The 17,493-nt window shown below is 37.7% G+C and overlaps 2 protein-coding genes across 2 annotated transcripts; one reads left to right on the top strand and one right to left on the bottom strand.

Moving 5' to 3' along the window:
* The first annotated feature begins 318 nt into the window (after positions 1-318).
* On the top strand, positions 319-2,490 carry LOC148168184 (golgin subfamily A member 7). The gene is made up of 3 exons (XM_088046331.1): positions 319-600; positions 654-806; positions 2,079-2,490. The coding sequence occupies exons 1-3, from the start codon at positions 451-453 to the stop codon at positions 2,217-2,219; spliced, it is 444 nt and encodes a 147-aa protein (XP_087902457.1). The 5' UTR covers positions 319-450; the 3' UTR covers positions 2,220-2,490.
* A 1,180-nt stretch (positions 2,491-3,670) lies between these two features.
* Pde6 (phosphodiesterase 6) lies at positions 3,671-16,349 on the bottom strand. The gene is made up of 10 exons (XM_088045870.1): positions 15,756-16,349; positions 11,553-11,801; positions 10,834-10,977; positions 9,504-9,873; positions 8,378-8,736; positions 5,816-6,139; positions 4,941-5,094; positions 4,577-4,722; positions 4,293-4,527; positions 3,671-3,993 (listed from the first exon to the last, which is right to left on the bottom strand). Exons 1-10 carry the CDS (start codon positions 16,263-16,265, stop codon positions 3,866-3,868), a joined length of 2,619 nt encoding a protein of 872 aa, XP_087901996.1. The 5' UTR covers positions 16,266-16,349; the 3' UTR covers positions 3,671-3,865.
* Positions 16,350-17,493: the final 1,144 nt, after the last annotated feature.

Genomic DNA, 17,493 nt, shown 5'->3' on the forward strand with positions numbered 1-17,493 from the left:
TGCATATTTTAATTCGATAACCACTAATGTCACAGTTTAGCATATGATTACAGTCAGCAACGTCTCATTATTGTAATTTTTAAAGCAAAACGTTGTTGCAACGATAAATCAGTTATCAGAAGCGACATACTATAAGATATTTAGAGCAACGTCATGCTTTTTTTTAATTCGCTAGTTTTCGCCTTCGCTTTGTATCAATTATTTAAATTGCACCTGAGATTGATTAAATCTCGATTAATTGCTGCGATCACGATATCTCGTACTCAATTCTCGCCAACAACCGAATGAGATCTGTTTAAATTTCCCGCTGCTAGTGACAACTGGTGTCTAACTGCGGCACGTTGGTCAACCTGTTGAAGTGACAGCTAAAATGGAGGTGTGTTGATATTATAAGTTGATCTCGTATTTTGCATTTTCTTTTCCTTATAAAACTAATTAAATTAAGTCACGATGAGTAATCACCATAATAATGGCTCAAGAGCTGGAGAAACAGAACAGATGGCGCCGTCTCAGTGTCTGAAAGTTTTTATACAAAGAGATTATAGTGAAGGGACTGTAGTGAAATTTCAGAATAGATTCCCACAAGAATTAGAAGGCAGGGTTAGTATCCAGTTGCATTAATTTAGGGTAACTAACAGTTTGTTGGATTGCAGTTAGAAAGGCAAGCATTTGAGGCCACAATCAATAGACTGAATAGCTATTTCGCAGAGGCAGAAAATGCAACCTGCTCTACGTACTGCGAGGGGTGTCTGGCTTGTCTCACTGCCTATTTAATTTATATTTGTAAGGAAACTCACTACGAAAAGGTTGGTACGGTTTTGGGGATTAACTTCTAGTTTAATCACCTGTGATTCAAAATCATGGAATTCACAAGGACGTGATAAACAAATTGTTTTGGAACGTCATCATTGTACAAATTTGTTTTAGCGGTATTTTGCTTGATCCTAAGTTTACCTTTAAGTATTATGTAACATTGTTAAATGACTAAATTCAGCATTATTTACATCAGAGTGGAAATGTAGAGATAAACAACATATTGGCACAGGGAGCCGCAATTTTTTAATTCCGTTGGCAAACATGTTAAATGTGCCCTTGTTTTTCACAGTTGATAAAATGAGGTGCTGGATAAGAGGATCTAAAAAAATCCAATTTTACTTACTGACAACACATTTCTCTCAGGTTTCATTGCTTTAAACGAAACTACAATTTCATTGAAAGTGTGCTCAATATTAATGCTTTTAATGGAACGCGTTGTGGTTTAGCTGACGAATCAAAGAAACATGTTTTTCGCAAAAAAACGCACCTCGTTATCTGATATTAACCGCTACGTGTTTACACTCCGTAAAAAACTATAATTCGTCGAGTTATGAATATTAAAATATCAGATCATGCTTTGAGTACTTTTTTTGTCCAATTTGCTTAATTTATTTTTTGTACACCCAAAAATAGTGTCTCATAACAACGGTTAGACTCCTGAAGAAGCCAAGGCTTTTCTCAGGCCAATTCCCCCTCGTTAATCATTTTGCATTCTCTCTGTTCAGCCAATATCTTGAAATTCGCCGTGATCAATAGTTCAAGAATTAATTAACAATACACCAACGTCTCTTTAAAGTTTGGAACTTCAGTTCCTATGGTTATGTTGTGGAGCAGCCATTGATTAAGACCAAGAACTTTGTGATGCTTGAACTCACCTCGAGTTCTCAAGTTACCGAATCAATGCCGAAGTGCATTACAGCCCACGGAAATAAGTTTGCATTGATTAAATGTCAAGCCGGAAAAATGAGCGGAAAGCAAATGAATAAACATTTTGTCTAGAAGCACTAAAATGAACAAATAAGCATGTCTTCCTACTTTAGTTGAAAAATGTGAAATCGTACTCGCTACACGATTAGCGTAAAAACGGACTTGATCACCTGTAATTAATCGCGGTTTTTCATTCCCCACGTTCATTCTTCTAATTGGTACAGTTTCCATTTCTTCACCCAAGTAGCAAAGTAGCGTAGAGAAACCCAGTTTGTGTTCTTTTTGCATGTTCCTTTCTATTTCACATCATGTGTATTGACTAATTCTTTTTGCAGTGTCTCAAAAAAGTGTCAAAGTTTGTAGCGGAACAAAACCAGACTGTATACGAACCAAGAGGTCTAAAATTGACAGACCCCAGCATGAGAGGACTGAGAGTGATAGAAATAAGTTGTCTAGATAGGCCCCCAAACGCATGACTTACATTGTCTCACTCCACCCAGGAGTTTTTTATGTAAGATGGAAAAACAAACATTTTCAAACAATCCTATATCTAATATTAGACTGCTGTATTTTTAGTTGGACAAAGTGATAACATTGCGTTCGCTACAAGAGCAATACTAAACGGTTCGAATGGATCGTCTTCCATTTTTTCGAGTCAAAATTTTTGTCCAACTGAAAAATCAATACAATGTCCTTGTGTATCGTCAAAAGGGTGTTGTAAAATAAATGTATATTCATGTTTTCCAATTTTGATCAGTTTTGTAAATTCTAAATTACCACCACCACTCTGTTCCTTGTATTTGCAGCGTGGGTACACAGATTCCATACATACAGTAATAGACGTACACGATTTTTCTGGAGTGGTGTAAAAATGTCGCTTTTGTTTTTGTGTAGCATAATGACGTGCATGCAGTGGACGAGTCAACTTTTATACTCTTTCTATCACAGAAGTTTTGTTGTTACGCCACTGGTGCAAAATCCGACTTGTCGATTGGGTGGTGCTATTATTTTATTCATATTGTGTTACTTTTGTAAAAAAGTCCGAATGTATTGTGTTAAGTGGTTACTAATATGTTTATAATTATTTTTATACTTGTAAATGGTTTTTATTATCTCTATGTTATTATTTATTACTTAACAGTTTTTTTGGAAATTCTAATAAATATTTTGTCTATTTATCTTCTAGAGTTTCCCAAAAACAAACCTCGGTAACGTGGATTTCGAGCACGCGGAAATTAGGTCATCTTACTACGGCGCACATAAACACGAGCCAATAACAATAATTGCACTAAATGAATGGCTTTAGTATGATTAAGTACTCGCTTTACATCCAATTTAAAAACCAAACCCAACGAGCAGAACGAAATTGCCAATTCCTAGTTTTTTAATTCATCCTTTTTTCCTAGAACCGAAGATTCCAAAAAGTTGAAACAAGAATCGGAAAAGCTAGAGTTTCGATAATGTTGGCGTATTCATGAAATCTAGATATTTTTTAACAATAATGGGGCAATCTTCCGTCACCCATGGCCTCTGTTTTTAGATCTTCCTGCAGGTATTTAAGCGAGTTTTGTTCTTTTTGTGGCATCGATCACAGCTGCATCAAGCGTAAACTGTAATTTGCAAGTAAGTTATAATTACGCTTGATATGAACCGGTCTATCTCAATTAAGTGAAATTACATTTTTCGTTACATTTTATCGTCATTACCAACATGAAGTTTCAATTATCAATGCAAAGTCGATTGTTAACTGGTTACAGGAATAAAGAAACTATCATAAACACTTTTTGCGCCAATATTAGATTTCCTATAAAGAAAGTAGCGTTATAAGTGGATCAAAGAATCCACAAAACGATGAGATTTCATTCCTCCATCGAAACGAAAGCGAGACATGTAAAAAATTGTTATCTTTCTCAAATTACTGTTTATTTTCTATATACATTTTATTTGCTGTTAGATACAAATATAATTACAAAATGTCTTTTGAATTCCAACATGACCACTCTTTCCCTCTCGCGATGAAAAATATTCTCCCGTGATGACGTAAATATGAGCATTTCCCAATTTTCTTCTACAATATCAATGATGTAAGAAAATTTTAATCATTTTTTATAAACGGGGTATGTCACAATATGCAACACAATTTGTGTTTATTACGTTTCAACTTTTGTCCCAGAGGTGGTACCTGCTGAACCGCTGGGTTAGTATGAAGGGTTTGAACAGTAAATTCTATGTCTTTGGTCTCTTCAGTTCCTGAAACAAAGCAGAAGTTAATTAGCGAACAAATTTTACTTTTATTTCCGGCGTCGAAAATGGTGGATGCGCCGGGTCTAAAACAACTTGGTCACTAGGGGCAGTTACATTTTCGTTTGTAACTGTTTTATTTCAATTTTCGTGTGAACAACGCTCCATATTAATATCTTTTTCGCCAAATTTGTGTGAAGGAAATATCGACCGCGCGCTCCTTCTGAACGTTGATTAAATTTTTATTCCCCCTTCGAGAGAAGCCCCCAGGAGAGCCTTATCCAATAACACCTCAAATATTCATCTACCTGCGAACGCTTCGACGGGTTTGTCGATAGTATCATGATCGATCCATGTAAGGCCCATTTCGACTTTCTCAGCTAAATCCTGCCAATGCTTCCTATTCTCCAAGGTCCCTTGATACAAGGGTTTAACCCAGGGAAATGTTTCGGATAAAACTCGATATAACGGCAAACAAATGACATCGATAAATCCCACTTGCATTTGAGGCAATTCGTCTTTGCGTTCGCGATCCATCATCGCCTGAAAAACAGAAATTGGAAAATTGTTGTGAAATTGCTGACGGGCGTACGATTGGTTGTTCTTTCAACTGCATTTTCTCCATGTCTCCTTGATCGAAAAACTCATCGGCGACGAGCTTCGCGACGCGGTGTTGAACATCCCACGGTTTGGCGATGGCGCTTACATCACAAGCAGTCATCATCATTCCGGAGAGTACTAAAAAATAGAGAACGTTAGGAGGAGTTGCAAACCCCGTTCCAGTCGTTTAGCTGAAACTTGCTCGAACGACACTCTGAGGAGTATTATCTTGGCTATTAGCATTATTAACCGAAATGGAGGAAGTCTGAGATGACACCGCCACTTAATTATCGCTACAAATAGCTACCTCTAGCTTTAATTAAACGCGACAGTTAAAATTACTAATTGCAACTTACGTTCCTTTTTGTCGTCACTCTGCCAATCGAACTCCCCGTTGTCGATCAGTTCCAAAAACCTGTTCCGTTTTTTGAAATACATTGCGAGATCAGTCGATAAAATTGCCGTTTCCACAAGTTTCATCACTCTTCGGTAATCCTCCGTGGACAAAGCCTGAAACCACCTGATGTCATAATCATCATCCTGACACACATGAATGACTTATCAACTTTCTAAGCAGTTGAATTTGTGATTGTGCTCGAAGGAGCCCCTAAAGCAAATGTTCGTTTATCGGGGTTTCAGTCAACTGAAACACGAAATTTGTTTTCGGTATGTGAACCTGTTTGATAAGACGGTGGCAAAGGTTGTAGCGAAAATAGAGGTGCTGCTCTGACGAATTCCATCTGTTTAAAATGGGAAAAAGGAACGGGAATTACCGGTTGACGAGAATATCGCGTCAGATTAGATTAAAGCGGGACGAAAGAAGAAGACAAATGGTCATTTAAACTTTATTTAAAATTTAAAGAATCATTTATGACCCTGCGGATAATCAAAGCATGGCGTCTCCGACGTGACTTCTGCAGCAACTGAAATATTAAATCTTCTTTTCTTTTCCGCGCAAACACGTGAGTCCCAAGTTATAAAACAAGAGCTTGTTCTTTGCAACCCTTCAAACTTTGTCTCCCGCAGGCGCACCTGTCGTCTCTCTGTAACTCTATTTCTAAAATCTGAACCGGCGGAAATAGAGCAAGTCAACTTTCATTCATCTGACACATGATCCCCCACATTACGCGAGATTGAAAACAATTCCAAATCTGTTGTTCGCAGATAATTCCCTCTATCAATCAAATCGTAGTTCAAGCGCAAGAATGTGTGTACAACTAAACCCACCTACTTGGAATATATTATTGCTGTCTGTATTGAGAATCATGACGCATTGATCGAAATGGTGATGTTCCATGGTACTTGTGGAGTACAAGATGGCTAGTGGGGACTCTGTCTTGGTCTGGAACGCATTATTAGTGCCTCTATGGTCCAAATCGTGGCACAAACACGCCACTAATAGTCCCAACATTTCGAGATCGCTCATGAAACGCTCCATTTTCCCGGTTTTGAACATGGCGAACATGGTTTGGGCTACGTTGAGGGCATGACGCCAATTGTGGTATTTTACAGGGCGGTAGTTCTTCTTCACGCTGAGAATCCATCGGCAAAGAACCTGAAATAAAAAAAAAATGACTCCCTATTGCTCCACTTTTCCCGCGAAACCATGTCGGACATTATTACCATGGTTTATAACCGACTCTGGAATCCAGTAACAACCGCACACCACAAACAATAGCCAACCCCATTAGACATCCATTCAATATCCAATTATCGTAATAATTGACAATTCCACTGTCTCAACAAACGTTTATCCTCGCGCTAATTGATTGATGTCTAAAAACCGAGCCGTCAGTTTAGCGAACATTTCAATTAACTTTATCACGGTGAGGCTCGCCTTTAAAATGCAATGAGGAATTATCGGAGCTCCCTTTCCGGGTTCTATGCATTTTCCTTCAAGTTACAAAGAAACGTTTTTAATTTCAACGTTCCGTTTCAAACCCGAGATTTAATTTCCTGTTGTGACAACTCTAAACTTCCACAATAGAAAATTAAACAAAACCCGTTCTGTGGCTATAACTATCACAATATTGATACGACTTGCTTTCAGAGAAAGACAACATTGTGGTGGAGAGCTAAGTTTTTTAGCAAGATTGAATTGGATGTGTTAAGTGAATAGAGCACGGGTTTGTTTAGAGAATAAAAATCAGGCTACAATAATTTCAACGATTTCAACATCAATTTTCCGCTTTAGAAGTCAGCCGGGCTGTCAAGCATTAAAGAGATTATTCTGATATATAAAACTACGGAAAATCGTTATTTACTTCTCCTTTGAACAGTGTTTGATCCGGGTGGATTCTGACAGGTTTGAGTGTCTTAGCGTCTAATTTTAGCGCGGAAACCCAAGGATTCAGAATATAATCAACTTCACGAGAGCAAAGTTTTTATTATGAAATTTTACGGAACTATGTTTACTAGAACAAGCCTTTGAAATTAGATGTACGCGCTCAGGGCTAAGATTCGACGCTTCGCTATAAAACTCCCAATAAATCGTCCAGTTAACAACAAACGCTCCGAGAAAAGCGCACTACACCACTTCTAGTTTACTGTTTGAACAAGACACCCTTGAGACCATCCAAAAACCAAATAAACTCCCTAAAAAACCAACCAAACTCCCTCAGTTAAACACATCTCGCTACTCCCTAATGTACTTTGCTATTAATTAGTAATTTCACAATTTCAAAGTAATTAAATCGTCTTGGAACTAGTTTCAAAGTACTTCATTTAGATCAGTCTGCGACGCTATTGATTCAAGAATCCATTTTAAATGTAAATTCGTGGGATAAGTAACGAAAACTGTATTAAACTTGAAGCATTATAGTCATTAACACAGGTAGCAAAGTTCTCGTCAAAAATAACTTTTTAATTAATTTACCCATCAATCATGCACTTAATTAAAAGGAGAATCCCGTCAATAGGACCTGGAATCAAAGGAAGCCGCGTAGTCCTTTAACGAGATCTTATCGATTGTCCTTGACAGGTTTCATTTCCGTGTCCGGTAAATTCACCGAAAGTAATTCAGAGCAAACAATTTACCGAAGAGAAGCTTATCTTTTTAGAGAATACGTCGCTAAAATTACTGGAACGTAATTTGAAGTCGAGTCGAATTTATTTTTAGATTCGGTTTGCAGAAGCAGTATCAAAATTTAATCAGTGATTTATTTTACTTACGTAGTTCTTTTCTCATTTTTCAGGGTTCACCGAGAATTCTCCTTGGTCTCATTTGTGAATTTTTAAAAGTTAGTCGCGATAGAATCTGGAAATCCTTTGCTTTGAAGGTTTCTAGGATTATTTCAAATAATTGGAAATATGAACTTTCAGGCGAATTTTCTTCTTATAATCGCGCTTTAGTTGTTCTCTGAATTCTTTTTAAAATTAAGCAAAAATTCCGATGATAACAGATTAACATTCCGGAAAAGTTCTTCTAAAATTGCAACGAGACAAAATTCCTTTCAAAAACTTCTCTTTTCTGTTAGCTTCGGCTAACAACCCTTTCTCCCCTGAAACCGAGTCAGTTTTAACTCGTCAAGATCCGACGATACATTTAACAAGTCCGCCTCGATTATCCCCAGAGAAATAAAGCATCTAAAGTATATCACCCACTAAGTGGCTTCTGTCCTGGAAACAATTCACTTAATCCCATCTCCGACAGAAAAGTCTCCAGACTCTTGTCTCTAGTTATTTCTTTGGACCGAACTTATCGTATCTCTCTGATCTCAACGAGGCCATTATGGACTCTTTTCTGCACCCGGCGCATCCGCCATTGTGTAATAAAAAATTATAAAAAACTCACCTCGTATGGAATGTGGAATTGCTGCACTAAATTGCATTCGAGAAACATTCGAATCGTTGCTTTGCACGTGTCGTCATCCGACAGGTCAAAGTCGATGAATGTGAAGCTGTACAAGTTGAAAATTTCAGCGGATGGGACTTCTTCCTTCAGGAGCTTGTCAGTGGCATCATTGCTCGCCGTCGCATGATAAGAAAGACATTCTAAAGCGACTTTTTGCTTGGCCATCAGCTTACAAGCGTTCTCGTACATTTGGGTGTTATGAATACCCAAGCCGCAAAAAATCGCAAACGCTTCGAATAAGGAAACGTCGCAGTCGGTAAACGGGGTGCCATTATCTTTGTTTATAAGCTGGGCAACACCTGGAAAAAGTTAAAATAAGGAAATCTCCCGTATTATTGAACATGATGGTGAATAAATAACAAGTTACGATCTATTAATGTTAAAAAAGGGTCTTAATAATTAAACGGAGTGTTGCGGATGACCCAGTTTTAGGGGTCGATACGCTACTCTTTAAGATCAAATATGGATAACTGAAATCTTTTCAGAACAAGTTTTGAGACTCGCGACGACCATTTATCTCTGAAAATGTTACAAAGTTGTCGAGTCGGGTGTTGTAAAGGGACATGGAGGAAGGGCTGCTTTTATTCGAGTTTCATCAAATAGAAAACTAACCACAACAATCAACAAAAACGTCGGTGATGTTTTGAGGAATTATCTGGGAAGATTTTTCGTTGGCGGAAATCGAGATAATGGTAGAAAAGAGAATTTGTCTGTGTCACGGCCGGGACATTAGCGGTCATAAAATTGCTTTTTTACATTTAGGGGAGAAATTTTATTAAAACTGGAACTTGTTTTGCGCGGACAGCGTCAGCTAACATAAATCCGTTGTTTCGATTTCTTGCTTTTAATACCACATAAATAATTGAACCCAGGAAAGCTTTTTCCTTTATGAATTTTTCCCCATATATTTTTATTGCCGGTACTCGTAAATTTTTAACGCCACGAGTAGAATTTCTGCGCGCATTAAAAAATAAAACGTCCTGATTCACAACCCTTTTAATACACAAGTTACGTATGAATAAATAATACCTGTATTGTTGGCTGCATAGTACTCGTTCAAAATTACCTATAAGGTTCCTTTGGCCGTTGAGGATAGGCATACAAAGAATAGTCCTTGCGGATTCAGCATCCCCTTCGCTGTGCTGTTCGTTCAACCACGTCCTTACATCCCCTATATTTAAGATCTGGCCAGTGGACGCCGCGTAGCTAGCAATTTGAGCCAACGTAGAGCTTTGTAAATCGAAGGAAGAGGGTCTTGAAACTAGCGTCTTTGTCCCTCCATCCCTTAACTCGAAAATGGTGGTAAAGGAACAAGGGGTTCTTAAACCACTTTCCCGCATGTCTTCGGCTGTTACTGCTCCACTTTCTACACGGTTTAAGGGTGCGTGACGCCGGATTATCCTTCCAGGACGTTCCAGGATGCGTTCTAAATGGTTCTGGAAGAAATTTTGATTATAGGGGCGGTGTGTTAATTTCCGCGCATCAGTTTAAAGTGAGTTTGCAGACAATTTTTGTTCTTTTGAAACAAATTCGTCCTCGTTAATCTAATTGCTAGATTTGTTTCCTTCCATTCCGGTCATAATCCTCATCTCCGATCTCAAAGCACAAATTTATGTCAGGCAAATTGAAAGATAATTAAAAAAGATAAAAGAACCCCGCGATTGTAAAGTCCACCACCTCGCCATATTTTTATAGCGCGCACATAAACTCTATTTTTTTCTTTCTACCAGAGTGTTTTTATTTTTAGTCGATCTAATCTCGTTAAGTTTATCTCGCATCGATCCAGACTTTGCTAGTCGTCGAGTGTCTCATTCAGTTTCTTAGATTTTACGGGTCAAACAATGGAAAAATTCAAATTGACTCGGGGTGAAGTAGGGTAGTTATTATTTGATAATTTCCTGCTAACGGAGGGAATTAGTAGGATGGCTGTAGGCGCAAGCGGATCCGGCTAATATGGAATCGTTTCGAAACAAAAGGTCTTTATTAAACCTTCGGTGCTAATTTTCGAGTTTTCTTGCAGTTCGGATTGTTCCCATCTACAATCTGAGAGGTGGAAAATTGTTCGAGCTCAATGCATTGCGAGGCAATTGTTAATCGCAGGTGGCGAGCTTTGCACAAAGGATTTCTCTGAGAGGGCATTGTTGGGAAATTGGAAAATAGAACTGGGAAAAAGGCCGTTTTCAGTTGAATAGTTTTTTGTGAATATTTGAGATTCGGCCTTCTCATTGAACGGTACTGGAAATTCAGTACGAAACGGCTGTCTTGCAATTGTGCCATTTTCTTGCCTCTATTTATTTTGCCAGAAGCCACTTCACCTACTTTTCTAGTCGCTACAGCAACCCCGCATTACCGTGATGCGCCCCTAATTGATTTTTAAGATACATTGTTGTACTTACGGCTTCGCCACAATCCAGATCCATTAAGTAAACGGCGCATCTTTCGCACTTTAATAAATCCTGTGCTTCCCGCATTATTTTTGTGACTAAACATTCCAGGTTGTTCTGTTCCTCGAATATGCTTCGTGCCAAGTTTAGTAATATCTGCAAAAAGCAAAGAAAAATGATGATAACGAAATGAGGTTATTCATCAAGAGCGGGTGCTCAGACGCCCGATTTCGCTATAATGTGCCGAAAAGCAGTCGTTTGCATTTTTAAATAAATTAAGTCGTGAGGGTGCTTTGATGTCGAATGAAAGTTTTATTAGGGGTAAGTACAAAGCCGACGTGTGAATGAAGGGGTAATGGACATTTTTTAATTTAGTGGACTAAATTTAGCCCGCGCAACTTTCGAAAGTTAAATATAGAACCACGATAAATAATAAGTTTTACGACGCCTGACTTTCTTTAGGTCAAGGATCTAACTTTAATTTAAAGCAAACTTCACCAAGATTTACAATCACGTCGGTGTTTGTTCTTGTGAATCATGAGGGTCCCAGAGGCACCTCTGCGGTACCCCATCAATCGTGCAATGCGGGTAAAATCGACCAATAAAATAATCGGTCATTCCACCCCTTCGACTCGACGCTGACAAAATTCCTAATAATCTCCCTCAGGCTGACTTGTGAAATTTACATCGATCGTTGGGATTTTTCCGCGATTGGTGGTGGCATTCTTTACCTGATTTCTCTTGTACTCCAATACCGAGACCTCGAAGAGTTGAGCGTTTTGTATTCCGATCCCGCAGAAAGTCAAGTATCGCCGGAAAACTTCGACGTCGTGTGGAGTAAACTCTTGGGAGTCATTCGTCTTGTTTATTATTTGAGCCACGCCGATTACTTCACCGTCATAGTTACAGATTGGCATGCACAGGATGGAGTTGGTCTTATAGCCAGTTTTCAAGTCTACGTCGCTGCTGAAACGAGGATCCTGAAACCAAGAAAAACACTCGTTACATTAGACCGTTATCAACAAATTTGTAAAGTTTTGTCGCTATTTTTATTGACCTAATCCTCTTGGTGGCTCTTTTCGGATCAATTTTTAACAACATTGGGCAGCAGGGTCAAATAGGATTCTTCACCCTCGATATGCTTCGAAAGCAGCCAAAGGTGTTATTGTGTCATTTCATTACCAGATGGAACTTGCTCCATTTCCTCCTCTTATTTGTCCTGTCCGAAACCGAATGCATGCAAAACGAAACAGTTTCGTCGCCACCGATCGATGACAATCTTCAAACATTATGCTAACGAAATCATTTGTATGTTAATGGCGTCAATTTGCTACACCATTTGTTGATTGCATTAGAAAAACAATAAATCGATACTGATTGGCTCAAATCCTGCGCTTACCCTCCAAGTCTGACTAATTTCTGACGACTGGACGTTTTCTAAATTGTCTTATTTGTAAAATATTTCTCAACGGCTCCAATTCGAAACGAAATCACGCAAATTTCAATAACAGATGGAAAAAATGAAAGGTTCAAAGGGGATAATCAAGCTCATAACGTGTCAGATCACAGGTAAACGGTTGCTTTTATTTTAGCTCCAGTAAAGTGGAATGACGTCGATATGCATCAAACAGACATTAAATGTGACATTTTAACCACTTCTGCCGATCTTAAAAAGAACGATTAAGAGCGTAATGAAAGAGCAATCGGTGAAGCTAATTTTATGTTGACGTTTCCTCGAGATGTTTGTAAAGAAGGTGGGAAGCTAAGTGCAAAAGAACGGAACCGGAAAATGGAAATTTCGTTGAAAAATATAAAGTCGAAAGGTGCTCAACTTCAGGTGTATTTGATCTGAAATATTGAAGTTGATGGAAAGCGGTTTTGTACGAAACAAAAGGATAAATCAGTGCAAGGTTATAATAAAAAATCGCGGGCTTAAATCCCTCTCGAATCAAATTTGAGAGATCTGATTGTTTTGATTTGATTTATTTTCAGCATTAACTTTTTCTTGTATCAATATTATCATAAACTCTGCTTCAAAAGTGAGTTATTTCCCCCATTATCCGTCCTCTGCTTCACCTAATTTTATCTGACCCAACTTTGCGACTTTTCTCGTAAAAAATCTCGATGAACTTAATGCAGCTTCGACATCTAGGTTACTGTCAAATCGTATCGGTTGTCGATAGTCGATATTTCCGGTTAATTTCCCCGAACAAATACCATTTTCAGCACTAATAAGCGAAAGTGTTTTAAACATGTTTATTTGCACATTTTCATGGGAGGAGTTAAGGCGTGGCGTTTAATAAAATAATCAACTTAAATGTGGATTAATTTCCAAATTCTTTCATCCTAAACCAACAACGGAAAGGTCATCTTTCCTTTTTATTTATTTATGCTCTCCTTTGCCGAATCCGAACCTTTCAAGTCGAGGTTATAAAAACAAACGTGACGGTTTTGACAAATTCGTCAATCGATTGTGCGAGTTTTTAACAGAAGAGAGCTGGACCAGAGATTTTACATTCAGCGGATCGATGAGGCAGGTACTGTGCGAAATCTGCGTTAAAGTTTCACAGGGCAAAGTTGATTATTATTAAAAAAACGACCTCCGGGCTTTAATATTGCGATGTGGGGAAGATACAAATTGTGGCTCTGACCTCTTTTATGTGACATTTTGTTAGCACGAAAAGAAATATGATTTCCAATATCTTCAGATAAAAGCGATGAATAAAGTCAATGTTGGGAAAGTAAGGATGATAAGGCAAAAAAGGACACAATTGGGCTCTGAACCCTAAAAACTCGTGTGAAGTTTGAAAATCTAATTGTCGCCATGTTTGCTGCAGAGCTCATTAAAGATCTAAATTAACTCAACACAAGCAAACACGCGAATATTTGCATTCACTTGCTCTAAAAGCAACAAATTTTAGTTTCTGGCGAAATTATATTCTTAATGATCCCGAGTTTCTCTCGTTTTTTTTTATTAACATCTCAACTTGCTTCGTTTCATATTTATTTTTCACATTAAGACATAATCACGCTGAGGACAACGTTAAGTCAACTCTAATTTTAGCAAGACAGGTGTATAATCTGTAAGTGCAAAAACTCCCTTTTATTCGCTTGGTTTAAAACGAGCGGTTTCATTAAAAATGACTCGGATTTTACTACCCTTATCTCTTGTCAAATTTATTATTAAGAGCACCTGTGATCAATTATTAATATCAACCCCTTCAATAGAGGGTCGGGATTTTCATATAAATAAAAGCAAACTGATTTGAATTATTTAAGACATTTATTATTTATGTTAATGTTTTCTGTTTGTTTATTTATCATATGTGTTATCGCGATCTTTGTAAAAAAGTGTCTGCCTCTATTAGCGTTATTTGTCCAGTTTAACTCATTAGTTAAACTGGACAAATAACGCTAATAGAGGCAGACACTTTTTTACAAAGATCGCGATAACACATTGGAAAAAGTTTGTTGATTTGTTCAACGAAATTTTAGTACGAAAAATTATTTTTGACATTTTAATTAAATGTCGCACTCGTAAATTTAAATAAAGAAAGGTCAGACTTTCTATTATCAATAAATTATTTACTCTATGTACGTAATAACCAGTAGTTTCAAGTTTTGTAAGAGTTTTTTTAAACTACTTTTTGACATGTTTGTATTATTTATTACAGAACATCACGCCAAACACTTCACGCTGTTTACAGGAACTTATAGCGTTTGTTTAAACAATTTTTAAAATGACACCAAACATTTTTGTTTGATTTTTGTTTGTTAAAAATTTCACTCATATCTGTCAAAACAAACACGAAGATTCAGTGTCGTAGTCCATTAACAATGATGATAGTCATATTTGATTATACATGAACATTTTTATATTATCTTTACCAGGATGAGCATTAAAACTTTGATCACTGTTACATCTGATTTTGACATCACTGTTAAACAAATAGAATTGAATTGCCTTGAGAATGTTTCCAGGCCTAAAATCAAGACCTTTTATGGATAATTAATCATTACGTGAATAATAAATGCACAAATTGATTCATTTCTAAACGCTTTTAAATAGTGTGATCACGTCCTTTGTGATAGATTTTGGCCATATTTGAGTTTGATTGATCGCAACTTCAAGATTAATAACGTAACTTTTCGAAATAGCTATCTATCATGGAGTAAATAAAACCCATTTATGCATGGTTTGAATAATTAAAACGTTATGAGCACAATTAATTTTTGGTTTTATTTCGAATTTATGGTTTTCACTAAACATGCTGTATCGTAAAACCGCAACACATCAAGGGAGAAATAAAAATAGTTGGTTTGTTTGTGTGGAAATGCCTCTGGTACAATGCAAATTTATTTGCGTTCAATATTTAGATTTTTAGGCAAACAGTTTGAATCGTAGATCGCATTTCTTTTTTGTACAAAATCGCTAGAAAACATTTGTTTCCCTCTTTTTCTATTTACTATTGGGAATAATAGGTTGGACCTTTTATAACAAATTTCGTTGTTTCGCGTGTGTTGTTTTAATTGAACAAATTTAATTAAGACTACTGTCCATTGAAGCGTCTGGCGTCGCGACGTCACTGAGTTACAGTTTTATGATATGTAATCAAAAAATAGAAGAATGTCTTTCTTGTGACATTTTAATTAAAAACAACTACTAAACGATTGAAGAAACAACTTGTTCTGAAAAAAAAAGAAACTTAAAACCGAATCTTTTATATTTAGGAGTGTATTTTTATACTGACACTGTGTACATTTTTAAATCAATAGACGTAGGATATTATTTAAAAATTTCAGAGACACCCTGTAAATCTTTAACGGGGTTTTTACTAAATTTGGTCTAAGCAGGAGTAAGAAAACACCGAAGAAAATTGTCTTCCAGCTTTGGGGATTTTTTTTTTCAATGAAATATCTTTTTTGGAACTCACATTGTAGGCATCCTTGATGTTAATGTATATCTTATTCTGCGCCACCGTCCCCGCGATGCCAACCCCAAACGGAAGCCTGATATCTTCCGACTTGGCCAATTTAACCGCTTCTTCCAGCGTCGTATCATGCCTGACATCAAACAGCTTGGCTACCAAATACTTATCTTCTCCTTGTCCCCTCGTAAGAAACAACGATCCTCTATCAGCCCTCGTCAGCAAACTCACGTTCCTCAAGATCTTATGACAGAGCACGTCTATATCCAGCTCATTAGCGACGTCTCGAATTAACTCCATAAACAATTCGGACTCCTCCATGGCTTCGGGGTCGCCTTTTGGATGGCCCAGAAGCCAGCGTTGGAAGAGATCGCTGGTGGTAACTGCATCCTGGACTCGTCTTCGAAATCCTGTGGATGCATGCTGCCGCAGCCACTTCTCCACCAGTGCGGAATTCTCTTCGAGCCATTGTCCCGCCGACACCAGATCATCATCGGCGGCAGGTGGCGTCATCATCGTCCCGCATGCTCTACGAGGTGCGACACCACGACGATGGCGTCCAGGTGGACTGCGAACTGCACTGGCTCATGCCGACTGGCCGCACATGCATGGCCCGGACACGGATGCGTGGAGGTATTGATCGGAGGTGCGCGAAGGAGATGGTGGAAGAGCGGGACAGACACCTAACGGTCGCCGAATTTCGCGAGGAAAAGGGGCACAAAAGGACCAATACTGAATGGTAATTGTACATTATGTACCTGTTATGATCTTTTTACGAGCAGGTAGGTACTTGGAGGTTCCCTTCACTGAGTACCATTTTTGGGACCTAAAGGTTCGGAATTCGAAGCAGTGCAAATGTCACGGTATTTTCGCACGTGGTTTTTATTGAATTAGCACAAATACTGGCTCATTACGTAAACATTCAAAGTATGACTTAACTTAGTCGTGGATATCGTAAGGGAAGTGGAACAAAACGTACCATTAATTTATGTATCTGGTTGAACCTTTGAAAAGGTACATAAATGAGATTTCCGCCTGGATACTTTTTCTTGGAGTTCTGCGTTTGTCCAGTAGCTGTTCACTAATTAATTAGACTTCTTTAAGGTCATAAATATAAATTTATCCCTAGGGGCTTCCTTTTCGATACATTTCCCTTCTACCTGACATCCGATAATTGCCGCTAATTTGCAATTTGTAACAATTATGTCGTAAACCCACAAATTAATTACAACTTGACAGTCGTCTCACTAACCTTGATTTCATTTATTCCTAGTTTCCAATATGGTTTGATTCGGAACCAAGTTTCATTCTCTAAAGCAGGATTATGTTGGCATTAGTAATCAAAATGATGATTCAATGTTATTTCTAATGATGTGATGTTGACAATTAAAGTTAACAGGTATCAAACGCTCTGCAGCATACGCATAACACTCTTAAAATTTTCCATGAAGTGAGCCTAAGAAGTTTCAGTTGTTGGCAGCAGTGTTAAACAATGAATTTTCAACCTTAAACTGTCAAAGAAGAGCTTTAGCAGAGTTACCAATTTAATTCAAATTACAAAGCTTCCTTAACTTCAAATCTAAGCTAGATCGGAAGGCAGATTTATAGAAAGCGATTCCAGTTTTCTTATTTTAAAAGAATTACGTTTTTAATTAAGTTGAATCATACGGTGAACGTCAAAAAAATACGAGAATTCTTTTAAAAGCACAAGCTTTCGTTCAAAACATCAAAGGAATGATCTTAT

The sequence above is a fragment of the Gnatocerus cornutus genome, chromosome 9, assembly GCF_029298725.1.
Source record: "Gnatocerus cornutus isolate USDA-ARS CGAHR chromosome 9, icGnaCorn1.1, whole genome shotgun sequence".
Taxonomy (NCBI): domain Eukaryota; kingdom Metazoa; phylum Arthropoda; class Insecta; order Coleoptera; family Tenebrionidae; genus Gnatocerus; species Gnatocerus cornutus.